At 44.2% G+C, this 27,665-nt stretch overlaps 1 protein-coding gene across 1 annotated transcript in view; it reads right to left on the reverse strand.

Moving 5' to 3' along the window:
• Nucleotides 1-27,665, reverse strand: part of LOC124545453 — a 522,016-nt gene that overhangs the window by 212,583 nt on the left and 281,768 nt on the right. Inside the window, exon 4 of the mRNA XM_047124378.1 lies at nt 22,418-22,522. Within this exon, the coding sequence (XP_046980334.1) occupies nt 22,418-22,522 (105 nt within the window). The remainder of the gene's footprint in view (nt 1-22,417; nt 22,523-27,665) is intronic.

A 27,665-nucleotide genomic window follows, 5' to 3' on the forward strand; every position in this document is an offset into this window, starting at 1 on the left:
ATGTCATTATGTATGGCTCTTGGTTATCTTTCAGCCATAAGTTGTTATTTCAGATTATGCTACAGTTCCTCGCTCCTTATTGAGTTAAAAAAAAAAAAGGCTCTGAGCACTATGGGACTTAACATCTTAGGTCATCAGTCCCCTAGAACTTAGAACTACTTAAACCTAACTAACCTAAGGACACCACACACATCCAAGCCCGAGGCAGGATTCGAACCTGCGACCGTAGCAGTACCGCGGTTCCGGACTGAAGCGCCTAGAACCGCACGGCCACCGCGGCCGGCTATCGAGTTACAGACTGTTGTATTACCAAATCAATAAAATGTGTGAATTCTGTTCCTGAAGCAGATTAGCTAAGATGTAAACTAATTTCGTGAAACTCATTGGATCTTGCGAAAATAAGAGGGTCCTCATGGGTGTAGTAGGTAAGTCGTGAGCCGTGTGGGGGCTCTGGCGATGTGTTAAATGTTGCAATCAGAGCACATTCTCCATCACTACGCCTCTTAGCACATTATTTGTACTGACAGTCATAATCTTCATACCCTTAATCGATTTCCATCCATGGTACAACAAATTTCATAGCACCTTCCGCAAGAGTTTCTCCAGTGAACACTGACCCATACAATAACACCGATCAGTTTTCCATCACACACGGCCTTTTGACCATCGGCTGTACGCGACTGTATTAGACGTCATGCGAAAAACGTCGTGATAACAAAGGACTGTTGTACAAGAACAGTCGTTTCTTGCTGCTAGTCACTTTTGAAAATCTTTGTGTTCCCGTTATTTACTTCTTTCGCTCTTTAATGCCAGACTCACAGAACAACGTAGGAAAATTTCGATTCAATCTGTAAGAAGCCTTTCAAAGGAGAAATGACGACTTACGAGGTGATATTTGGAGGAAGAGACAGGGAGCAAGCCGTAATAAAAGTTTTATGCGAGTCACGGATGCATTTTGATATCAGCAGCTACTTCGGCTAGTAACGAAGCTACAGGGAAGGGTACAAGGATGCGTTCCTTGTGTTATTCTCCTTGGATCGCACGTCCCGTTTTATTTTCCACCTCAGCTACGAAACGTCCTCAAACGCAGCCGGCGCACAGATACTGAATTGTCACATGCTGCCCAGATGCTCTCTTTGAGCATCTCGGATTGGCTTTCATCTTACGGACGAACTCACGCGGTGATAGCAGGTACTTCGGTGAGCCTGCTTTCATGACGCCGTAAATACATGCAACGAAGCAGGCAGCGCACGCGCCCTTAATGCCATCCGTCACTGCATTCTGCGCAGAAAATCCCTTTGCCAACGCCGCGCTGTGGTAATGACAGAAGCCGAGCTTGCGGTTCCGCTGGAACACTCAGCAGACAGAGTCGTCATCCATCCGTTCTACCGAAGAGATACTGGTGCAGGTCTACACATGAAAGAAAACGAAGAAGGAAGTGCTGAATGCCGAGGATCGAAGGCGGGGCTTCGAGCTACTTTGGAGGATGGGCGGCTGGCTCGATGACGATGGGTCCTATACAAAGGCGGAAGGTCTTTCATCTTCTGTGTTGAAATCGACCGTTGGTACAAGCACAGTCATCGAGAGATGAAGCGCGTGCACGTCTCGATTGCGAACTTCCGGCCCTTTGACGGTTGCTCGGGCAATTGTGGTCTACGAGATGACTCTTCTGTCGCGGATGTTCTCTCATGCTTCGCCTTAGCTTCGCCCTCTGTTGCTTTCTTCTAGGAATTTGCAATAAATTAATTCATCGTGGGTCAACAGATCCAGTAAGGCCGGAGAACGATGGAAATTCATTTTTTTTTTTTTCTATCTGCCTTGAGACCAACTACGGGGGAGAAATTTACTTGTTCCACGAGAAAAACTCGTGGGTGTACTGACAAACATAGCCACCCTCTTCCTAAATTGAACCCATATAACAAGACAGCGTTTCCTAAATCACGACCGAGCATGAAGTAAAATTACATGTTGGTTGACGAAATTTTCGCGAGTATTTAGACTTATAGCGCAGACCTTAAGTGATAAACACAAAATACAAACTTTTTTTGTTAAGCAACTGTGAGTGACGTGAAATGTTATTAATGGAAATTAAAAAAATCTTAAAGAATTCGTGCTAATGTTGTAGGTGTTGTATGGACGACTGATTACTGCTGGTACAGAGCAGTGTTGTGACTGTGTGGTTGTAGATGTTGATAATGCAAGTGAAACGAAGTGAAATGGCGAAATTAGCGTTGGACAACGTATTACGCTGAGAAATGAGTCAGTAGTCTACATTATTCCACTGTACGGCGTTGGCAGTGAGTGTCGGGCATTATGAACGGGAAATGGCAAACATCAGCATGTTATGGAAGTGAGCACCTATAATGCGCGTTCCGGTACTTCATAGAGCCAGTCAATGTATACAGCACACATTTCTACAACTTCTAAGCATAGTGGGTAAGTCTAGCTTCCCTTGGGTCGACCGGTGGCCGGAATGCCAACAAGCTGAAAAGTGATGGCATAATCTCTTAAGAACACGAGGCTCGTTGGCCCTAATTACAAACCTGTTACTGATTGGGAAAAATGGCACTGCAAAGAGGCCGGAGGGGAATGGGAAATGCCACGAAAAACACGTAGTTATGCAGCATGTCTCAAGAAAGAAGCACTATCACTCATTATCGGAAATTCGAGATGGGAATGAAACGTCAGACGTATTTGTCGCCTACGCAGTTGACATTTAAGTTGTAGTCACTGCAAACATTGCCCGGCTAGAAGAGAAAGCCAGTGGAATACTATAAACTATTGTACACTGATGTCACAACAACAAACTCAGGGTAACCGGAAACAAAACAACTACACATTACCGGAAGGATCAGTCCAAAGCACTACTTCAGCTAAAATAGGGGACACGAACTTCAAACGAACATATGTAACACGCAGTCTTGGGGTACACATAGATGAGAAACTGAATTTCCGCGAAGACATAAGGCTTACAACAGACACAGCAGAAAAAAATACTACATAAGCTGGTGAGGCTAAATTCAAAACAGTACGGACTACCTCTACCAGTTATCAGGACATACCATGCGCGGTCTTCGAACCAGCACTCAGTTCCGCAGTTAACACGTGGGCGTACAGACTGAACGTGGCCACCAACAAAGCGTCACTCAGACGAGGGTAGAGAAGTGTCCTACTTACACTATCAGTAGCCTTCGGCACCATCTCAGTGGATGTACTGTGTATTGTGCTCGGAATGTGCCCGATAGATATCACGATCAAATACAGAACTACGTGGTACTGGTTAAAGATGGAGAGAGTACATAAGATACACACAGTAACAGATGTACCGATACAGACAACATGCATTGACAAACAGTATTTCAAAACCAACACATGAAGAGTACCCGCGGACAAAACATAACAGACATGGATATATGCAACTTAACAACAATCGCCAAGCCGCCCGCTGTGGCCGAGCGGTTCTAGGCGCTTCAGTCGGGAACCGCGCTGCTGCTACGGTCGCAGTTTCGAATCCTGCCTCGGGCATGGATGTGTGTGATGTTCTTAGGTTAGTTAGGTTTAAGTAGTTCTACGTTCTGGGGGACTGCTGACGTCAGATGTTGAAGTCCCATAGCGCCCAGAGCCATTTGAACCATTTTGAACAATCGCCAAAGGGTGGACAGCGGCACCCACAGTGACAGCAACAACGGTGAAATTTGGGACGATAAGGAATATGAGATGTAAAAGTACGTAAAAGTCTATAATTATGAATCATACACAGCGTGCGAAAATGCACTGACAAATTTTTCACCAGTCAAATAATACTAAAGGATTGCGAATACTAGAGTTAATTAAGTGTAAGGTGCTGACATTCTAGTCACGAAAGCAACCAATGTCGTACATAGATGAATACCAAACGTTAATGCTTATGATAAGTAATACCATTTTTACCTACTACTCACGGTTAATTAGATTATTGTGACTGGCAGTCAACAGCTCGAAGAAACCATTCCGAGGTATTCGCTGCCAGTCACAAGTCTCTCCCCTATCCTATCACCTTTTTACAGTCTTCTTAAAGCAACAAATTTTATTTATATTTCATATCAACTTACCGTTATTTCTTAAAAAAGTGTATACTCGGTGTCAAATATTGCAGATAAAAACAAAAGTACAAAAAACATGACAAACGAAAACTGTAATATGTACGGCTGTTTTAAAATGTCAGGTAACAGGTGTCTAAATCTGCAATATATATATATATATATATATATATATATATATATATATATATATATATATATATATATATATCGGAAATACAAGGTACATCTCCTGACTGCTGCGAATCAGAAAGCTGAACGTTCTGGCCAAACCGAAAAGGTGGCTTTTATTAAAACATTCCGAGCTATTATGCCGTGATCGAACAAATTTCTTGTACAGATGGCAGCTGGTGTGCTATCAGATATCTTGTTATTCCAATTACACGGGAAATCAACAAAGGGGGTGCCGTAGATTTTGCGAAAGACCGACGCCCGCCTTGATTTTCTGCTGACTTCAGTGGAAGACTGGCATATCTCTTTTCCAGCAGTGGAACCTAGATATCATTCATCGTGTTCAGTCAGAAGGTGGGTTGTCAACACTGAATGATATTTCGATTCCGGTGATCAAAACATGTGTACCTGTCTTCCACCAGGACACGCTAGCATATGACAGCAACCCATGACGACCAACGGCTCTCTAGTCTGGAAAACATTTGACACGCGTTACAGCGAAGCTTCCGGTTACGGGGAGGCGAACCTGCACCGGTCGAATCTGCCTCGCGGGTTAAGGACGAGAGCTGCGGGAACAAACCTGTTGAACACATATGTTATCCTCATGAAACTTTTCCTGGACGTCAGTCGTGAAGGAGACGGACGGTGACTATATGATGGGCGTTTATCGTAGGTAGATACCTTATCCCTTTCCCTGCACGCAGCTACCTCGCGTCTGAAGTCTGGATGGGCACTTCCAGCTAAATGGTAGTGACTATCCCGTGGTGAAGGTTTCAGACATGCAGTCACTGGTCCACACGACTCGTTAACAGCAACATCCCCATGTTTAGCGTGGACAGAATTAAACCGCAGAAGGCTAGTCTATTCACCTGCAGCGTAACACAGCTGTATAAATACAACTACACTCTAAAACAAAAAAGACGCACCAGGAAGGAATTATCTGAATGGGACTGAAACCAGTAGATGTAATGTATATGTACCGACAAACAAATGAATTGGCGCTTTGGAATGTTGTTGGTTGGAGGGCCCTGCCCATAATGCTACCTTGTTGGCCACAGTAGGGTTTGGCATGCACGAAGACAAGCATCAGAAACTGTCGTCGTGTGCGGACCGAAATTATCTTGCTGAAATGTAAGCCCAGGATGGCTTACCGTAAGAGCAACGAAATGGTGCGTAGAATATTATCGACGTACGGTTGTGATGTAAAGAGTCCTGTGAAAATAAATGGCACCCCAGACCATCACACCAGGTTGTCGGACCATATGGCGGGCTACAGTCAAGTCGGTATTCCACCATTATCTGGGGTGTAGAAAGACACGTCCTCGCTGGTCATCGGGGCTCAGTCGAGGCAGGCCTCAAGACAATTCTACTCCATTTAGTGAAATTCAAGGCCGAAGACGTTTCTGGAGACTCCGCGTACAAGGGTGGGACGCCAACCGGACTGTCGCCCTCCATACCTCCCAATCACAAGAGTGACGATCTCGGATACCGTTTATTTTCATAGCACGTACCCTTTGGTTGCCATCCGCGCCACAGTTACAACACAACGGTACGTCCGTGATATTCTGGCCGGCCGCTGAGGCCGAGCGGTTCTAGACGCTTCAGTCCGGAACTGCGCTGCTGCTACTGTCGCAGGTTCGAATCCTGCCTCGGGCATGGATGTGAGTGATGTCCTTAGGTTAGTTAGGTTTAAGTAGATCTAAGTCTAGGGGACTGATGTCCTCAGATGTAAAGCCCCATAGTGCTTAGAGACATCTGAACCATTTGTGATATTCTGCACCCCGTTTTGTCGCCATTCATGGCAATCTAAACTGGGCTTACATTTCAGCAAGATAAGGCCCATCTTCAAGCGACGCGAGTTTGTACGACGTGTCTTCGTTCTTGCCGAACCCTAGATTTGCCAGCAAAGTCGAAGGATCTCTCCCCAACTGAGAACTTTCGCAACAATACGTGCAGAGCCCTAAAACCAGCCCGGGATTTTGACGATCTAACGCGCGAACCTGACAGAATTTGGCACGACATCCCTCAGGAGGGCAATCAACAATTCTGTAAGTCGAAGCCAAGCCGCATAACTGCTTACATAAGGGCGAGAGGTAGACCAATGCGCAACTGACTTGCTCCTTTTGTGAATCTCTTTCTATTAAAGAAATCATAAATTTTTCTGAAATTGTAATTCTTTGTCCATCTGCACACGTACATCACATCTACCGATCTCCGTCTCATTCGGATAAAACCTTCCTGTTGTTTCGTCTTCTTTGTCTTTGAGTGATAAATCAGTGTTTTCTGCTGCTGCATCCCAAGATGTTCCCAAAATTTTGTGGCAATATGCATATTTCTTGCAGGTAGTTTTTGGTATCCATTCAGACAACGGTGCATGAAAGTTAATGTACAGTCAATAGTGGCCAGAATATAATCCTGTGGAACGAACGACCGTGAAATAATAGCTCGGAAAATTTTAATAACAGTGACAGTTGTAGACATAAAAGTTTACATTTTAAAATCGCGAAAGGAGCTCTCGAGAGTTCCCAAGTTCGAGAAGCCTAGATACAACGGCGCAACGGAAATCTCAGAGTGATAAGAAGAGCCTCGCGTTTACGCGAGTTTTGCTGCGGCAGTTAGGCGGAAGCTGCTTAGCGATACACGGGGCCCGATCCGCGCACCACCACCCGCCGTCGCTGCCGCTGCGTGGTGGCCTTTGTTGCCAGAGAAATAATGCCCACCCACGGAAAGCTCCGGGCGCGCGATGAAAGAGAGCAAACGCTTTGCACGCATCCGCGGGTAGCATCCGCTGAATGAAGCGGCCGCCTATCTGTCTGCTGTGTGTCTATCAGGGCGGGCGGCACTTGTGGCGCTCACAAAACACTGTGCGGCCGCCGCAGGCACCAAGGATTGTGCTGCCGCTCTCAAGACGGCGTAGCGCACGCCGGCATTTATTCCCGCATTCAGGCCGCAGCCTCACTACTAGAGCCCCCTCCGCTGTCTCTCTCGCTCCTTCCCCCGCAGTGCAGGAGCGAAGAAAGAGACGCATGTAATCCACTTGTCTTCTCCTTTCGCTCCCCCGCCGCGCCGCGCCGCGCCCCGCTCCGGAGGCCCTTGGCGCTCGCTGCCCGTCTTCCTCCAAACCGCCGCAGCGGCGGGCGGCTCTCGTGAACGCAAACCTCCCGGAAAGCTTTTACCGTCGTCTGCGGGGAGCGGCCTGGCCTCTTATTACTACTTAGTGCGGCCGAAGCCGCCTCTTCCACCAGCTCCCTGCTCCTCTTCCAGCCGCCCCGAGGGCGGAGGAACCGGTTTGTGCGTGAAGAATAAAACGCGCAGAAATATCGTATCGCCTCAGCCTCCGGGGAGCGAGCTCCCTTCACACTGCGATGCAGACGTTACGCGTCGCTGCTGAATCGCCCGACACTCCAATGGCGACAATGCTCTGTGACTTACTTGTCCAGTTGAGGATGAAGCACGACGACCCCAGCTCAGTTGATATGGTCCCTATTCCACCCATTTATAAGGAGCCATCAAAAAGTTTCCGTTCGAAGGCCGCACAGCGCAGAATCGGTACGACAATCAGGCAAAATCGCCGTGGGCACTGAGGCAATCGTCTCATCAATTCACCAGGTTTAAGGTACCCAGCTGATATATACAGGGTGTTACAAAAAGGGACGGCCAAACTTTCAGGAAACATTCCTCACACACAAATAAAGAAAAGATGTTACGTGCACATGTGTCCGGAAACGCTTAATTTCCATGTTAGAGCTCATTTTAGTTTCGTCAGTATGTACGCTCAATGGAGCACGTTGTCATGATTTCATACGAGATACTCTACCTGTGCTACTAGAACATGTGCCTTTACAAGTACGACACAACATGTGGTTCATGCACGATGGAGCTCCTGCACATTTCAGTCGAAGTGGTCGTACGCTTCTCAACAACAGATTCGGTGACCGATGGATTGGTAGAGGCGGACCAATTCCATGGCCTCCACGCTCTCCTGACCTCAACCCTCTTGACTTTCATTTATGGGGGCATTTGAAAGCTCTTGTCTACGCAACTCCGGTACCAAATGTAGAGACTCTTTGTGCTCGTATGGTGGACGGCTGTGATACAATACGCCATTCTCCAGGGCTGCATCAGCGCATCAGGGATTCCATGCGACGGAGGGTGCATGCATGTATCCTCGCTAACGGAGGACATTTTGAACTTTTCCTGTAACAAAGTGTTTGAAGTCACGCTGGTACGTTCTGTTGCTGTGTGTTTCCATTCCATGATTAATGTGATTTGAAGAGAAGTAATAAAATGAGCTCTAACATGTAAAGTAAGCGATTCCGGACACATGTCCACATAACATATTTTCTTTCTTTGTGTGTGAGGAATGTTTCCTGAAAGTTTGGCCGTACCTTTTTGTAACACTCTGTATATAAAACTGTGTCCTGTTTCGTGAAGAAGTCCATACGTTCGTTCTGCATATCCTCGTCACCCAAAAATCGTCAACCCTTCAACGCCTTTCTTACGGGACCGAAGGCGTGATAATCACATGGGAAGCAATCAGGACTGCAGGACGGGTGCTCGAGTGGCTCCCATTAGAGATGGCGTACTTTCTGCGTTATGATATTTGCGATAAGGTTCAAAATGGTTCAAATGGCTCTCAGCACTATGGGACTTAACATCTATGGTCATCAGTCCCCTAGAACTTAGAACTACTTAAACCTAACAAACTTAAGGACATCACACACATCCATGCCCGAGGCAGGATTCGAACCTGCGACCGTAGCGGTCGCGCGGTTCCGGACTGCGCGCCTAGAACTGCGAGACCACCGCGGCCGGCTTTGCGATAAGGGGACGTGCATCATCATGTAGGCTCACGGAACTTGGTGCACCATTCCACAACGGCGGATTTCGACACACACGCTGCAGCAAACATATTCTTCATTTTCCGATGGATCTCTACCGCTATTTGCCCTTCGGCAGCCAATAAATGAATAAAAGCACGTTAGTCTTATTTGGACGAATTTGGTAATAACATCACCATATTTCATATTTCCGAATTTAGCGCGCGCACGTCGGAAAGACCCAAATGCCACACTGACCCCTTGTCTATACGTCGGTTCTTACATACCCGCATCGGAGAAGCGCTACTCTGCAATAATGCGAGGAAAATTTTTGATCGCCTAATACACATCGCGTGAGTTTTCAAGAAATTGTGTGTGGTTGTGAGGGAACAGAATCCCAGAATATACAGTTCTTTAAAATGAATGCGGTAGTTTTTCACTTAGGCTGTTTTTATTTAGACTTTTTCTTTGTTTCAACACTAGTTTCGCCTTTTTAAGCTCTTATCGAATGTTAAGCTATATAAAAGTGACACATACATTAAAATGGCAGGCTATTCACACGATTTGATTCTGTACGTTTGGGTTTAGAAATTTTACTTTCTTGATATTTCGGGGGATAGTAGATAAACCACCATCAAGAACAGTACAACTTGTAAATCAAAACGAATGGAGCACATCATGTTTTCATATGTATAGTACCGTTTTCTACTCTGAAAAAGCCGAAATTAACGGTGAAAAGAAGTATTAGTCTAAACAAATACAACGTACGGGGGAAAGTGTCCCACCTGCTTAATAAATTTATGGCTGAGTCGCCCACTATGAACAAGGTACATGACATACTTACGAGACAGCAAACAAAGCCTTCAAAAACCTATATAGGATGTACCTAACAAACAGACAGCACTGACCACGGACAATTTTCGGCACGACACCGATAGGACCAAACAGTGATTGCAAAGTTACAATGTTATCATCATCATCATCATCATGTGACGGTGAGAGTGAAGAGAGCGAGTGACAGTATATTGATTGCAATACTAACGTCATCCACTACTCAGCAATATACATGTTGTTGTAGGGTAAGATGCTAGAGAAACGAGATTATCCTAAACACATCATAAAGGTTCTGGAAGATATGTATACAGACAAAAATACATAATTATTAAAACAGGTGTCGCAGTTTCAGATATGAAACCTGTGAATCAGAGTGTCAGACAAGGTTGCTCTTTATTTACAGATCGGAAATTTTGTTCAAAAATTGCACGTAACACACGCACATGAAACATGAATAATTTTGCTTGAACACAGGACAAATCAAAATGAATATATCTACTACAAACGGCTGTATCTATTCAATGCTTCGCGACATGCTGGTATGAGTTACAGAGAATGTAAAAGAAAGTTCAAAATTTGTTTTGCGTACTTTGTAGGTTTTCTGTATGACTCTCCTTAATCACAAGGTCAACATTTAAGCGATGCCCCTCTCACCGATTCATTCTGAGGCATATTTGGAATCACTGACACGAGGATATTAGAAATGCTCATTTCTGAGTTCTGGAATCGTTTAGGCCAAATAGGCACATACACAAGGTCTTCCAAATAAACCCACAAAAAGAAATCAATGGGCGATGATGATTATGATGCTTGGTTTGTTGGACGCTCAAGATCATCAGCGCCCATACAAATTCCCAATCTGTACGCACTCCAATCTAGCCACATTCACGAATGATGAGGACAACACAAAACACCCAGTCTCTGGGCAGAGAAAATCCCTAACCCGGCCGGGAATCGAACTCGGGAATCCGTAATCCAGAGGTAGCAACGCTAGCCACTATACCACGAGCCGCGGACAATCAATGGGTGCCTAGTTCTCAGATCTCGAACTTCCATATCGCATGGCTGGATGCTTCAACCTGCTGAAAGAAATTTTGAACTTTTTTTACACTGTCTGTAATTCTTATCGACGTATCGCTGTACATTAATTAGAACAACCGGTTGTAATCGCTACATTCATTTTGAAGTGCCTTGCACTTATTTTAAAAGCATATTTTCATCTTACATTGACACGTATAACATCTGTAAGACGTTATGTGCTGGCTGCCCTGTGACATACTGATACTCTAACATGCTACCTGTAAATAAAACGATTTTTTCAAGCATATTCTCACTACTTTATCGCGAAAAAGACAGGTTACAATGTGTAACAGGGCGGACCCATTCACAGCCAACAGGAAAATATGGTACTACTGACAGCCGGCCGTGGTGGCCAAGCGGTTCTAGGCGCTTCAGTCCGGAACTACGCGGCTGCTACGGTCGCAGGTTCGAATCCTGCCTCGGGCATGGATGTGTGTGATGTCCTTAGGTTAGTTAGGTTTAAGTAGTTCTAAGTCTAGGGGGTTGATAATCTCAGATGTTAAGTCCCATAGTGCTTAGAGCTATTTAAACCATTTCAACTACTAACAGAACAACTTTCCAAAACCGGGTTTCTTGAATCCATTGCCTACTTAACATCAAACTTTACACAAAGGCGAAACGTAAGAGATGCTGCGCGTGTAATCCGAAGAAACATTGTTCGAATTCCTGTTCAGCTTTGTTGAATTCAGTTCTTTTTGGTTCTTGTTTTACTTCAGGAGAAAACTTTTCGTTTTCTTCGGTCAAGACTGTTTCTTTGCTTTCTCGTTGTCCAACTGAGCTAACGTGCTATCTCTAACGATTCTGATGTCGATAGGTCGTTAAAGCAGAACACAAAAAGGGAAACGACTCTCTTGGACGACAATTTCATTATTTACGTCTAATGAAAGGAAAAGAAGGTTAGCTACTATACAACACCCGAACAATCATCCCTGTAGATCAATGGTTCTCATCATGTGTAGTAAACTAAAATATTCGTAGAAGTAAAAACAAAACGGTTCGACTGTGGTTAGCTAACGAAACTAACTAATTTATTACAGATGGTTCAAATGGCTCTGAGCACTATGGGACTTAACATCTGACGTCATAAAGTCCGCTAGAACTTAGAATTAATTAAACCTAACTAACCTAAGGACATCACACACATCCATGCCCGAGGCAGGATTCGAACCTGCGACCGTAGCTGTCACGCGGTTCCAGACTGACGCGCGCAGAACCGCTCGGCCACACAGGGCGGCTATTACAGATCATTACTCAAATGTTCAAATGTGTGTGAATTCCTAAGGGACCAAACTGCCGAGGTCATCGTTCCTTAGACTTACACATTACTTAAACTAACTTAACGCTAAGGACAACACTCACACCCATGCCCGAGGGAGTACTCGAACCTCTGGCGGGAGGGGCACAGATCATTACTATTATCACTATTTCGCAAGACTGTAACATTGATTAGTAAGCCACCACCAACTAACTTTTTTTTTTTTTTAAAAAAAAATACTAACATTAATGCGTGACACAGTGCGTTGGAAGTTGCAGGTTATGAGAGGAAAGTACGAAAAACATCTTTCTCAGATAGTCCATCCACACTACACGCACACATACAGATGACATGTTCTTAAATATCTCGTAAAAACGTCTGCTGCGAGTACAGGTAGTTATTGCAATGAACCAGCTATTACTTTATTCTTCACTTTGCAAAAGATAATTGAGCCGACCGATACGCAATTATATAATGGCTACTACTTTGCTGTAAGGCCTACACATTATTATTATTATTATTATTATTATTATTATTATTGGTGGCAGTAGTTGCACAAATGGCACTGACATTCTGATGTCTTCCAGTTTCTATCACTTTAAAAATAAGGAGTCCAGCAATCAAGTGATTGCGAATAGTAATTATAATAGGCTATACATTTTAATTTGATTGATTTTAAATTGGGATAGAGGGGGTGATTGAAGTAACTGTTACCAGGGAAAGGAGCGGTGCAGAGGAAGTATGTTTTGTAACAAGTGTCTAATCTCAAACCAATCAGCCTTTTCTCAGGAGTTGTAGACAGTACTCGCTATGCACTGAGAGTTGCTCCATCATTCTATTAAAAAAAAGTGTTTGAAATAAGCAGTTCAAACTTTATCAATGAGTCATTAGCTCGTGCTTTTAAAACTCCAACAATAACTCAATATTTATTTTTCCTTCTTTTAAAAGTAAGCGTTCAAAGAAAATTATTTTTCATTCTAAAACATAATTACGCCGTAACGTTGATGATGCCAGAGGTGAAGATGCGTGGGAGCAGGGGTTCCAGCTAATATTTGATTGCACTTATGGGTAAATGTCTCAGAAAAGTTGGAAATCATTGCTGTAGAGCAACTATAGGGAAAGGAAATCAGCCGTTATCTTGTTGCAGGAAACCGTTCTTTAATTTCCTGACATGATTTGGGAAAACTGCAGAAACCCTAACTCAGAACAACAGGCCAGCTATTTGGACCAATTTTTCGCAAATACGAGAACTGTGTTTCAACCAGCGCGCCACATTGCCCGGTGCCACAGCCTGGCTGTTTCTGCGCTCGATCCAACATTCTAAAAATCTTTAATTTTTGTAGGTCACTAGGACGAATTTACTTTTTATAAAACTGTTCGGTTGTGACGTCAAAGACGAAAAAAAAAATAGAACCGCCATTGATAAAAAGAGAACGCAGCTGCCGAAGTGTCCCGGTAGCGGGGGCGCGATTACATTTCAATTTTCAGCAGGAATGCATCGCACAAATAGTTTGCAGGTGCATATTTCCGGCCTTAATTTGGCGGCTCGCGGCGCCTGCATTGCGCAAAATATGCCAGTTATGGCTGCAGCTTCAGAGGGAGCGGCTGCAGATGAAATCGGAATCTGGAAAATGCCGCGATATTGCGCTCACTGAATATTTTATGAAGGGCGCAGGGGGTGGGGCGGCGGCGCACGGGGGCCGCGGGACCACCGCGGCCGATCACCGGCGCCGACGCCAAAATTAATAATAAGACCGCCCGGGCCGCCAGGTACACGCGGGCGGGTAAATGTTTAAAAATTTTCCAAACGGCGAATTACGACTAATTGCAAAATGCTGGGTAACTATTGAGGGCCATATCGTCCGCCGCAAAAAGAGCGAGAGGACGGGGTATATTTATTTTTTGTTCCCTTCACGAACGACAACAAAGAGGGTAATATTTGCTGCTAATGCGCATGAGTGAACAAAGAGCTGTCCTACGACAGTATTTCCAGAACAGATTGAAAGCATCTCGCGTATTGCTACTGAGAGCTGAAATCCAACCACAGAAAAATGACACTCAGTTTCGTGGTTTAGTAATTACAAGAACCTACACAACACATACGTTTTGGCAGCGTTATACCACAGTTTCGTTAGCACTTTCATCCGCTACGGGGGGAGAGCAACTGGGAGATTTATCAGGAAGGAAACCACAAAAACTCTTACGGACGATACTGCGGTCCTCTCTGAAACTGAAAGATGCCTAACAGAACTGAAGTGTAAGGGAGTGCGTTCTTGGCATTTGATACAATCGGAAAATGACTAAGGAAAAACTAAAGTCCTTGTTCTGGCTGTGTGTGACGAAAGGAATGATACGGGACAGACGAGCAAGAGCTGAAGTTGTCGAGAGTTTCACCTATTCTGTGGCATTGTGGCTACCACAGTTGCACATATTAACCTAGTACGTCTCCCCCCGCAATACAAATTCCAACTCAAGCCTCAGCCCGCTGCTGTTCCCCTTCCAAACTTACATCAGTATTGCTGAGGATCTCCAATATTGGAATAGTACCTTAGCAATGAACAAAATGGGGTTAATCCTGCCTGTAGCTCAAGTGTAGGTCATATACTCGTATTAATCAAACACAGTGGATTCTCCCCTTTATCGATAATAATGATGTAAGCCGATGCAATGAATTAAAATTTGTAACAGCACCGGGATTCGAACCCGGTTCTGCTGCTGAGGCGGTAGTTGGAATCTGTATTGGTGAGGGAGACATACTGGGGTAATCAGTGCAGCTGTTGTAACTTTGCTGTGTAATGGCTGGCATATCTGCCTAGTATGTAAGAGACCCAGGTTCGAATCCCGATGCTGTCTGTGTATCGCTGTTATAAAAGAGTGAATGCTACTGTTGGCTGGGAGACCCCGAAGGGCAGTCTCAGCTGCCTAAGCGGAAGGTTTTTCTGGCCTTATTTTGTGAAGTGAAAAAGTTGGGTGTTTAAGCGTGCCTGGTAAGTGTAGCTGACTGCAGTGAGTGTCAGTAGTATAGTATCATGTTTATCCTGGATGATGATGATGATGATGATGATGATGATGACGATGATGAGAGAATGGAGAGGCTGATACCCGGCGCTGGCAAATAGCCAATTCTTCTCGAATAACACTAAGGGGCCCGCCGAGTTGAACATCCCAATCTGGACGGACCACCAATTGTGTCACATTGTCTTACTCCATGAGCCACTTCGGCTGCTTATTAGGAACTTCCCATGACCATCCCTCCTCCCCGTCGCTGTAAAAGCAAAGGGAAAGCAACCAACAGAACGTATCAGGAGGTTACCCATCCAAGTCGGCGTTGCTTACCTTCAATAATCTGACGAGTGACGATGTATTCAACTAGGTCATTGGCAGAAATGTTAGTGAGGATTGGCGTTACGAAGTATGAACGCGCTTTCTCACAATAACGGTGCCAGTCTCGGTATCACCAAGACATGGTAGTTTTTACAACATGACCTGAGTAGCATTCAGTTAATGAGTTAGACAAGTTTTATCTACACTGTGTGTCCCGACAGCAAGCTGTCACGTTCAGGAGCCGTCTGTTTCATGCGTTTTGCGTTAATTAGTTATCTGCGTGCCTCTCATTTTTATTTATTTATAATTTTTCGCAACAAGCGGATTTGAATACACATTCGATAAAACTGTGACACGCGCTTAAATATATGAGAATACGAAGAGCTTGCAGAGATCCTGGTAAGTTGTTATACGTGTTCCATAATCTCTGAACAACATGAACTACTTTCGTACTATAGAGTTAGCCTGCGAAAATATTACTAATTTATCTTGTAGCACATACAGTAGACGTCAACTAATTCCACTTTGTAGTCAGCATGCCTGATTGCCACGTAGAGGTCCCACCTTAGAATTGCAACAGTGCCAAGGAATATTTCCTTCGTACGAAGTACTGAACGAGAAACAGTCAACAGTCTTAAGACAACGAAAGAGTTACACCTTGACGTAGCAGCTCCGAGTTTGAAAATCCGATATCAATATTGGGGGAACGATGTTCTATCCAAATGCCCCTTCATATTGGTGCGTAGTTTTGTCTTGGATAGGAGATGACAAGGGGGCGTGATTTACTGAGGATGAACACGGAGTTTAGTGGTTGCTTACACTTGAGATACAGGAAATCAAATACGGAGGACAAACACTTAGTCATGAAGTTCATGCGCTGACAAAAACGGAAAGTGTTACATTAGGTTACATTATGAGAAAACACTACCAAAACGTTAGTCCAGAATGCCATACCAGCAGAATACGTTGACTAAAATTTCATCCTATGCAAGCTATTTTTCAGCAGTTGCAGTACTGAAAACAATCATTCTTAGAGATGAATATCGGTGTGAGTAAACGATGGGTATTGGGTGTATAACAATACTAGAACGTTTCACGAGGAGATCGTAACACAGCATTCCCACAGGACGTGAACGTGTAGCTACATTTACATCTATACACTCAGTACCTGGCGGAGGATTCACTTAATCATTTTGTAACTATTTCTCTATCGTCTGACTATCGATTAGCGCCAGGAAAAAATAACTCTAATGATTATATATATATTCGCATTAGAGGAGAAAGTAGCGATTGAAATTTCGTGAAAAGATCTTGCTCCAATGATTGCCACCTCAACTCGCTTATCATCTCCGTCACGCTCTCTTCCTTATTACGCGATGATACAAAACGAGCTGTGCTCCTTTGAATTTTTTCGGTGTCCTTCGTCAATCCTATCTCGTAAGGGACCCATGTTGCCCAACAACATTCCAGAAGACGATGGACAAGCGTAGCGCAGGATGTGTCTTTAGTAGACCTGTTGAATCTTCTAAGTATTTTGCCTACAAAACGCAGTCTTTGGATCGGCTTCCCACAACATTTTTTATGTGATCGTTTCAATTTAAGTTGTTCGCAACTGTAATGTCTAGGTATTTAGTTTAACTGATACCCATTAGATGTGTGTGAATAATCGTGGAACCGAAATTTAACGGATTCCTTTTAGTATTCCAGTGAATGACTTCACACTTTTCATTATTTACAGTTGGCTGCCACCTTTCGCACCAAAGCGATATCTTGTCTAAATTATTTTGCAATTGTTTTTGATCTTCTGTTGACTTTATTAGACGCTAAATGAGAGTAGCATCTGCAAAAATCCAAGGGGGCTGCTCAGATTGTTTCCTAAATCGTTTACATAATTATGAACAGTAGAGAGCCTATAACATCTCCTTAGGGATCGCCAGACACCAATTCTGTTTTCCTCTATGAATTTCCGTCGTTTACTATGAACTGTGACCTTTCTGACAGGTAATCACGAATCCAGTTGTAGAACTGATACGATACACCACAGACATTCAATATGATTAGAAGTCGCTTGTGAGGAACGGTATCACAAGCCCTCTGGGACTAGAAACAGGGAATCAATTTGAGATTCCCTGTCGATAGCTCTGTGCGAATAAGAGCTAGTTGTGTCTCACAAAAAAAATGATTTTTTCTGAACCAGTACTGACCGCGTGTCAATAAATCGTTTTCCTCGAGGTAATCTGTAATTTTCGAACACAGTGCAGATTCCAAAATCATACCAAAAATCAACGTCAGTGATACACACCACCGGTATTCGGTCCGACTAGAAAATGTTAACAACGAAGTGAACAGATGTTGGGCCAGTAAGGACAGAAGATTATGGTATATCGACCCGTCGACGACAAGGTTATAAGAGACGGAGAACAAGCTCTGGACGTGGAAGGAAATCAACCAGGTTCTATTCAGAGGAACTGTCCCGACATTTGCCTTAAGCGACTTGGGAGAACCACGGAAAGTCTAAATCGGGATGGGCGGACTAGCATTGGAATTGCTGTCCTCCCGACTCTGAATCCAGGGTTTTACCTCCGCCCACGATGTGGAGTCGCACGCAAGCGATTCTGACACAACTCGACAAATATAGGTTGGCGATTTGTCTCGTTGAAGGTACATGTACTTGTAGGACGCCGTAGGGAAGCAAACGGATGTACGATTTCGGACAGTACGTTATCGTACGGTAAGGCAGTGATATGCCACGACAGATGCAACAGGTGCCCCATTTCATCCAACGTAAAAATCCCTCGCACGAGTATGTAACAAATTGTTTCCTGGCTGCGTACTTGGGCTGATCCTTTGGTTCTTGTGGACTCCACAGCCGATTTCCGGTACCCGGGGGAAGATGGCTTAGTCTAACCTGGAAATACTGAGCATGTCTTTCGGAATCATTATAAGTCGATTGCAGTCTTGGCCTAGGGGCGAGTACTCTACACAAGATGACAGCTCTTTTCCAGCTCCTGTTGGAAGTAAACCTGGTAAGAAATATTTCTTTTCTAAATAATGCTATTACAAGCAGCAGGAAATGGCCAATGGAAATGCCTGAATTCTGTTAGAGAGGCCTGATGCGCTGGAAGGCCTCAATGTTGAAACAATTTCGTGGAGCGGTTCGGTGGGCGCCCGTGGCGATTTAGGAATCAAGTCGTCCGCACTGTGGGGTTTACGTAGTATTTTACGAGATGCGTGTATGAAGTCGGGAGTGAGTGACACTCAAATATTGAGAAAGATATTCAGATGGTAAGGAAGTATAAAGGAATTTGAAAGTGTGTTACCAGGTCGGAGTGTGGTATTCGCCTTACTAATTTTCTGGTGTTATGGGCGAGTGTAAGGATTTAGTAAGCGAGCACTTAGCGAGCAGAAGCCTCATAGCAAAGCGTAGATCCATCAGCGAGACAGTGTGAGGATGGGAAAAATCGACCGGTTAAAACCGATACTGGAATTTTAGTTCTGAATAATTTTTGGGCTGGTCTCCGTTATAGCAGGAATTTTTATTTTTTCCTGATATCTGGATACAAAACCGATGTACCACTTTGCCACAGCACTAACGCTAAAATTTTTGGTTTTTATATTTTTTTTTTTCTTTCGAGTCGAGTTTGGTAGAAAGTTCTGTAGCTTCTGAAGGATTCGTGTCATCGTCGAATGATATTGATGAAAGAAGTCGATTTACAGGACAACACTTTAAAGAACGACTATTTATGTGGCCATAAATATTGCCCAATGGATTAATGCGTTATTGAAACTGTAGTAAGTGTCATGAATTTTTTCCTGGTAAATGCTGTATTTTGTCTCCTATCTAAATTGTTCATTTGAATTCTTTGGTGAGCATTTTTCTTGTTATATCAATAAAAACATTGTTTTCAAATTCTCTCTAAAAAGCAAAGATATATTCGATTAAAACGGGTTTTTCATTCGAAGTAATTAAAGGAAACTCTAAAATTTTACACATAAGTTATTATGTGTCTGTCACTTCTACGAGATAATAAATAAACAAGGATGTTATGGAAACAGTAATAAATTAAAAAATTAACAATTCATTCACAGTTTACAATGAAAATAGCTGAACTGCTGTGTCCTCATAGATGTTTATCTGCTTGTAGCCATTAGAAATGGACAACTTGCCACGAAAAATAGATTTTCGAAACTCCAGTTTTCACCTTTTAGCACTAACTACTCGTAATTTCCGAATAGTGTCATCTTCGATTAGGTGAATGTTTTGTGCTATTCGACCCGTCGTTACTTTTTTTTTTTTTTCAAGAAAAGGAACGCACAGTATACGCAATACGTTTTCTTTTATTTATCTACTTTTTGATATCTTGGTTTTACCTACCTTGGAACATATAATGCAAAAGCCTGATGGAGTCTCAGATCTTTTCAATCTTTGTTCGATGTCTGCATTTATTGCTAGAATAGTAGCAATAAAAAACCGAAAATCGGTTATTTCAGAAACCCGTTGTTTTGAAAAGTTTTAACAGTCACGTTAAACTGGATATGGAAAAAAAACGGTATAGTTGAACGGGTTTCCTCGGTGATAACCGCCATCCCTAAGATGGTGTTTGACGAAAGTGACCAATCTGACCGGACATGATTGAAGTCATTTATGTAAATTTTTTTCCGTAGAAACTGGAAGTGTAATGTTTCGTGTGATTTTTTCCTTTTTCTCTTTAAACTGTTATCCCCTTTTGTTTATGGGAGAGATTATCGGCGGGCGTTACTAGGAACAAGCTGGAAACGTTATCGTGACCGTATGTGATGCCAACACTTCTTTAGACTCATGTCATGGTACAGCAGTACTGAGGACAACTCCTGGTCCGCAAATCAACGTTTCCGACGCAACTCCACGGAAGTCGGGATATAAGAACATTTCAGCACCCAACACCTGCCCGAACAGTACGATGTTAGCATCGCCTCATGTGGTTTTCGTATCCCGCCGTCATTATGAACCAACGTGTACAGTGTGTCATCGGTCCGCGGGAAACGTTTAGATTCTTCGACGTCCAACGGCAGCGTCCCCGCACGAACGCCCTTTTTCTTTCAATTTCTGTGCCCTGGTAGTGGTGTACTCACGGGGTGGTGGACAAGGAACCAGTTCTGGATGGTACCGCTGCTCTCCGATTGTCGTTGTCGAGCGCTGAATTAGCGACAGATTTACAGCACTGAGGCCTGTTTATCCGCTGTTCCAAGCCGTGACAGTACACGCGAAGCCTGTTCAAATGGCTCTGAGCACTATGGGACTTAACATCTGAGGTCATGAGCCCCTAGAACTTACGTTAGTTAGGTTTAAGTAGTTCTAAGGACATCACACACATCCATGCCCGAGGCAGGATTCGAACCTGCGACCGTAGCGGTCGCGCGGTTCCAGACTGAAGCGCCTAGAACCGCTCGGTCACAACGGCCGGCACGGCGAAGCCACTCATCATCATGTTGTTTCCTACACAACTCAATGGCGGCGGTGAATGTTTTCCTCGAATCAAGGTAGGCTTACTCACGGTACAACAGCGATAAAGTCGGCAAGGTACTACTTTTACAATGACATTAATAAAACGGAACTGAAGACTAAATATTCAATGCTGATCTACAAAAGATTGGCATCCGTATGCATGTTATTCACAAAATTAAAAAAAAAAATCCATATTTGTTTTTAAGCGAATGAAAAGTTCAAAACCTGAGACCAGTTTTCACGCGCACATTGCATCCGTCGCCCTCACAATCATGTAGATCTGGAAACAGAGAATCCACCACTAGTGAGCGCGCCGAAGGTAGCCGAGTAAAAATACTACATTTCAATGTAATTCTTCAGTTTTCACTGCGTGACCGCTCAGTCGGCAGTTTCCGAAACGGAAACTCACAGTAATTCTTAGAAAATGACTCGGTATATTTCTTTCCATCAACGAATTGTTGGTTGGTTGGTTGGTTGATTTGGGGGAGGGGACCAAACTACGAGATCATTGGTCCCATCGGATTAGGGAAGGATGGGGAACGAAGTCGGCCGTCCCCTTTCAAAGGAACAGGATTCAGGGAAAACCTAAATCAGGATGGCCGATGCGGGTTTGAACCGTCGCCCTCTCGAATGCGAGTCCAGTGTGCTAACCACTGCGCCATCTCGCTCGGTAACGAACTGTTCATCTGTCTCCCCTCCCCCCCCCCCCCGCCACGACACCCATCCCATTGTAACGGGAGACACTGATGGAGCTTTTTTGTTGTTTGTTATTTTGATGGGAGCAAGCACAAAAACGTTATACTGTTAAACGATAGAAGCCACGATTAGCCATCATCAGGACAACTGAGCAGCAATGCTGTATCAGAGAAAACCCTTCTTCCTGACTCCCCTAACTTTTCTTGTAAATTCATTTTCCCCGACAATTCTCGGTTTTTCAGACAAGCCACTACACTGAAACTTCCTGGCAGATTAAAACTGTGTGGCGGACCGAGAGTCGAACTCGAGACCTTTGCCTTTCACGCGCAAGTGCTCTACCATCTGAGCTACCCAAGCACGACTCACGCCCCGTCCTCATAGCTCTACTTCCGACAGTACCTCGTCTCCTAGAGCACTTGCCCGCGAAAGGCAAAGGTCCCGCGTTCGAGTCTCGGTATGGCATGCAGTTTTAATCTGCCAGGAAGTTTCATACCAGCGCACACTACTAGCTGCCGAGAGAAAATCTCACTCTCCAAGCCACTATACTGTTGGACAATATTATTGTCCGTCACCTTTGATGGGTGTGAACAATGTAGATGTGTGGATTCGGCAGTGGCAGGAACACAGAGCGAGTTGAAACTCTTGGAGAGAACTGTGGGTCTCAAACACTCACCGTGGCCGGCGGCGGCTGCTGCGGCGTTGGCAGCGGCTTGCCACCTGAGCTCTTCCTGGCGATCAAACTCTGACACTTTCGCTGCCAGACGCTGGGCAATGGCGGCTGCGAACAAAACAAAATCGCTTATGTACTGAAAAATATCTGCCTTTGTTATAGGACTGTTCGCAATATTATTTGCATTCAAAATTTAACTAAACCTAAACTCCAGTAAACTGGGTACTCTACACTACTAATATATTCACCGGTTTTACAGGTCTCTTTGGAAAAACTTTTCATGTTACGGAACAGTTGATGACATGTTACTCTCGTGTAGGAAAAGCTTGGAAAACTATTTCAGGAGACGTCAGTACAGAGGAGGTAAACATACAATCTCCAGTGTACCATTATGGCAAATTTTCTACTAGCAACACACACTATAAATCAATTTATACATGACTTTGAGCATCACAGTACTAGGCATAGTTCTTTTCGGAAAGGGCACAAAAAGAAAAACAGAACAATAATCAGTTTATTTCCAGATAAAGTGGATTACAGACGAGAAGTAAAACATTAAAATTGTAAAAGGAATAATAAAACATTATTTCCTCATTATGAACATAGATATCGAGACTGTAAATTTCAATAACTTTTCAGAATTTCTGAACGGATGTCGAGGCAAAACATTTATTCACACTGATTACAAAATGGAGACATGAAATTTGCAGCCTGAAAACAAATTGTAAAGCAGGGTTGTAGCTTTTCTCTAGTGTTTATTTGCATACCACGGAAGTAATTAAGCAACTAAAACTAAATTTTACAGCTGAATATCAAAATTGGGGTAGTCACAAAATTTTGTAGGAGATACACAACAATCAACACACAAAGGACTACCTAAGATAGAGGAAGAAAGTATCCTTCAACAAAACAAATCTACTGCTTGACCCACTGACCTAAAACTCATCAAGATGTTTCTAAAAATTTACGTTTAGACGAAAGACAGTATAGAAACGAACCAGGGACGGAGGTGCTTTTTTACGTGTATTGCTGTGTTACCTACTGCATCAAATTACAAGTAACCATGTGAATAAAAAAAGACAATCTGTCCGTACTTTTTACTTGCAATTTTTAAGTGTGAGTACTGGTACAGTATCGATTGTAGAGTAAGACTACGTGAAGAAAGAAATCCGTATGCCCGACCGGAAAACTAACGTAGATCTCTGTCTTCCATGGCATAAACTCTACTGAGGCCCTCACTGGCAAATTCAAAGCTTCCACTTGACAATGACGCTTATCCACTAGTCACAGGCTTCAGATGACCACTATTGAGAGTTGTAGTGGGACTAATCTTCTAGATAGACTGAAACTAAGAGCTGGAATTAGTTCCTAGGCTGTGCATGCAGCACTCTCAGTCCTGTCTTTTCCGTTCCAGGGGTTCTAATCCAGCAAGGTAAAAGGCAGGGTGTTCATGGTGCATGAAAAACAAGAGTACTGGCAGATCATTGTTTCGTGCCGGGCTGTGATACGTGTTCGTACGCGTGGGTAGAGTATTTTGTGAAGTGAAACGCTGCCTGGTACACGGGTTTAACATGTCAAAAACGGTCATTAAGTACGCGTTCCTCTGCAGATTCGAAGTATCGTTCTTCAATGAGACGATATTACTGCTTATACAGAAGAATTAATCACAAACGCATCGACGAGTGTGTCTGCGAAGGTGTACGAAGCCCGCACTACTATTCTGGACAAAGTGGAGATGTACTGCCATTACCATCCTATCCGACTTCTTATGGTTCAAATGGCTCTGAGCACTATGGGACTTAACATCTTAGGTCATCAGTCCCCTAGAACGTAGAACTACTTAAACCTAACTAACCTAAGGACATCACACACATCCATGCCCGAGGCAGGATTCGACCCTGCGACCGTAGCAGTCCCGCGGTTCCGGACTGTAGCGCCTAGAACCGCACGGCCACCGCGGCCGGCGACTCCTTATGAATTTTCAAATGTGTATCCGAATGTTGTGTTTCGAGCAACAAACTGTTGCGTTTGTGTTATTACGGATAAGTGAGAAATGAAAGTGAACGAGAGAATAAATCCGCAGCAGACAGATTACTGCTGTGGAAGAGTGCCAGGGTTGTAGCTGAAATTACCATCCTCATTCAACGGACGTTTACAGAAAAGTGTCACTCAGTCTACGAGACAGTTGACAGAGTTTTGGTTCTTAAAGCAGGATGCTGACGCATGGTATGGTTATTTTGAATTACACGAATAGGATTCGAACCCGTTACTTCTGTGAACGCCGTAACATTAAAGAGGTGAGAGACAGCTATCAGCCACGAAGGTGCCACATGTGGGCCGAAAGGTGATTTGAACACTGGTGTGCATTACAGCACTTGGTTGTTCTATACGAGAACCAATTAAGTCAGCCAGTTATGGTTGGGGACAAAAATTTTAGTGTGGTATCTGGACCACTGGACTACGCTGCGAAAGAGTGTTTATACAGTCACACACAAAAGTGGAAGAGGTGATAATTACTGGTAGGGAATCCATCAAACCACTTTCAGCCTATTTCGCTACCGTTCCGCTCTACAACAGCACGAGGGAAAAACAGTTACATTTTTCCGTGCGAACTCTGATTTCTCTTATTTCTTAAAGGTCATTGCCCCTACGTAGGTGAGAGTCAAAAAAATATTTTAGCATTCAGAAGATGGTGCTTTATATTTCGTGAAAAGATCTCGCCGCAACGAGAAACGCCCTTATGTAAATTGAAGGTGAAGGGAGAAAGGGGGGGGGGGGGGGAGTGGAAAGAAAGGGAAGAAAAGGGACTATTGATATCAGCTGCATCGGGACTTTATGAGGAATCAGTGCCGACGAGTGAAAATGTGTGTCGGACCAGGATTCGAACCCGGGATCTCTGGTTTACTAAACAGTTGCGTTAACAACTGGGCCACCCGCACACAGTATTTATCGCAACTGTGCGCACTACCTCCGCACGCCTCTCGGCCGACCCACATTTACACCTAGCGCCACGTATGTCCTCCGCGCTCGCTACTTTAACATTCCCGCAGGAGGTCGAACGTAATTGCGCATCTGCACTGAAAGTGGTGGATTCAGTGCCCATCGAGGCGAATCAGTCTGCTTGCTATCTATTCCTTCGGACATGCCAGAAAGAAGTGACACTACGTATTCACGCAAGAGAAACGTCTTTGTTCTAATGATTGCCACCCCTACTCGCGTATCATACCCATGACATTCCCTTCCCTTTGTCGGAAAAAAACCCCAGGCTGCTCGTCTTTGATCTTCTTCTGATGTAACACCATGTATGAGTCGAGATACCTAAACGAGGTATTCGATAAATGAAAGCTCACACGAGGGAACTAATTCTTACGCACGTGTAATCCTGTTAATACACTGCAGACGGATCCCGAATTTTTCGCGCGCTATTAGGAATGTATGTATTTACTTGGTCTGTCTTCTATTGGACATACCCGACAGAACAGACACTACTTGTGATAACGCAGCTGGTGCATATATTTATGTGAAATAGCAAATGGGGAATGAGAGAGAAGGGATCGGTATGAATTAGTGACTTCCAGCCGCACAGGGCACTGTGGTAATGCAATGGCGCAAGTTCAAAATTTGTGCCGGACTAGGATTCGAATCCGAATTTACCGCTTCTCATGGGCGGTTGACTTAACAGCTTTGAGCATCCGGACACGGTCCCTGATGGACTCAAATTTCCAAATTTAGCCACGCTGCAATGAAGCATCTCTCAGCCATAAATATCCCAATCGCAAATTACTGATTCCCGTAGAAGTTCGGACGATATTATTGCACCCGCTCTGAAACAAACGTCAAGGATTCCTCGCTCTCTTACAGAAATGTGGGTGGTGTCTGTTCTGTCGGACAGATCTCAATGGCGTTTCATGCTATAAGTTGGAAATTTGAGTCGAATCTATTTTAACTACTTCTTATATATAGGTGTTTACACCAGTAGTCAATGTATCAGATTTGATTGCTTTCATGTAATTTTCAATTATGTAGCATTTTGATAGTATTTTCCAATTTCAAATAATTACTATTACTATGTTCTTCTTGAAGCTCCTCCTGCTTTTATAGATGGCCCTATTCAGGAAGCGGATAAAAGTGAACGAATCTGAAATGCTTTCAGAGGTTTTCGAGATGATTATTCATATTTTCTTCCTGAGAATGAAGAAGTGGATGGCTGTGTGAATGTATTTGACAGCAGCAGCCCGCCTCGGTAGCTGCGGGATCAGCGCGGAAGATTGCTAACCATAGAGGCTCCGAGTTCGATTCCCGGAAGGGTCGGAGATTTTCTACGATCGAGGCCTCGGTGTTGTCCTCCTCTCCGCATCGTCATTACTGACACGAACATCGCCTACCTGGTGTCACACGATATATGTATTAACTTCGTACAGGGTTACGATTCACAAGAGACGAATTTTCTCAACTGTCGCAGCACACTGTCGTATCGTCTTTCTACTGTTGAGACAGCTGTGTGGGCACATCCCAAAAGACAGTAAATTAAAGGAAAAAAAATTGCAGCAGCCCGCTTTGCAAATATGTTCAGAGGGTTGTCTAACCGCAGGCGCGAACTAATGCGATGCGACAATACGGAGTACGGAGCAGAGGGTTAACAACGAAACTTGAAGACAGCGCAGTCTACAGGCGCAATCTGTAGTTTTATGAATTCTTAGCAGGCTTCCCTTTACCAAATGGAACTGGTACATAGCAACATCTTGCAAAAAATTCGAACTACTTCGCTGACATCCTGTCGTGGGACACGTACGTCCCAATGGTGGACAAAGGTTAAGGGGCGTGTCTGGGAGAGTTGTCTTTTACAGTAGCGTATCTGATACAAAGCTTTTTCTGCTTATTTTTTCAAAACAAATGTTGCGGTAGTAAATAAAGACAGGACAGGTTTATTGTCAGACGTGTCGAAACAGCAGGCACGAACACGTGGCTGAGGGTACCGGGGCAGCGGCACGTCACATCCGCGGTCAAAACATTATTTTCAACAAAAATCATAACGGGATACAAAAACTGTGCCGGCAAACGCTAATGACGCGGGCGTGGTCGAGCTGGTGCTCCTTGCTGTGACGTGACGCGGCGTGGCGCCGGGAATAAACAAACACGGGCCGTGCCAGTGGCAGGTGCGCCTGTCAGGCCGCAAATTGCGCCGCCGTCCACGACTGACAGGCGCGCCCGGCCGCATCAAAACGTCCGCCGCAACCGCCGCGCCGCGTAG

This window comes from Schistocerca americana, chromosome 8 (genome assembly GCF_021461395.2).
Source record: "Schistocerca americana isolate TAMUIC-IGC-003095 chromosome 8, iqSchAmer2.1, whole genome shotgun sequence".
NCBI lineage: Eukaryota > Metazoa > Arthropoda > Insecta > Orthoptera > Acrididae > Schistocerca > Schistocerca americana.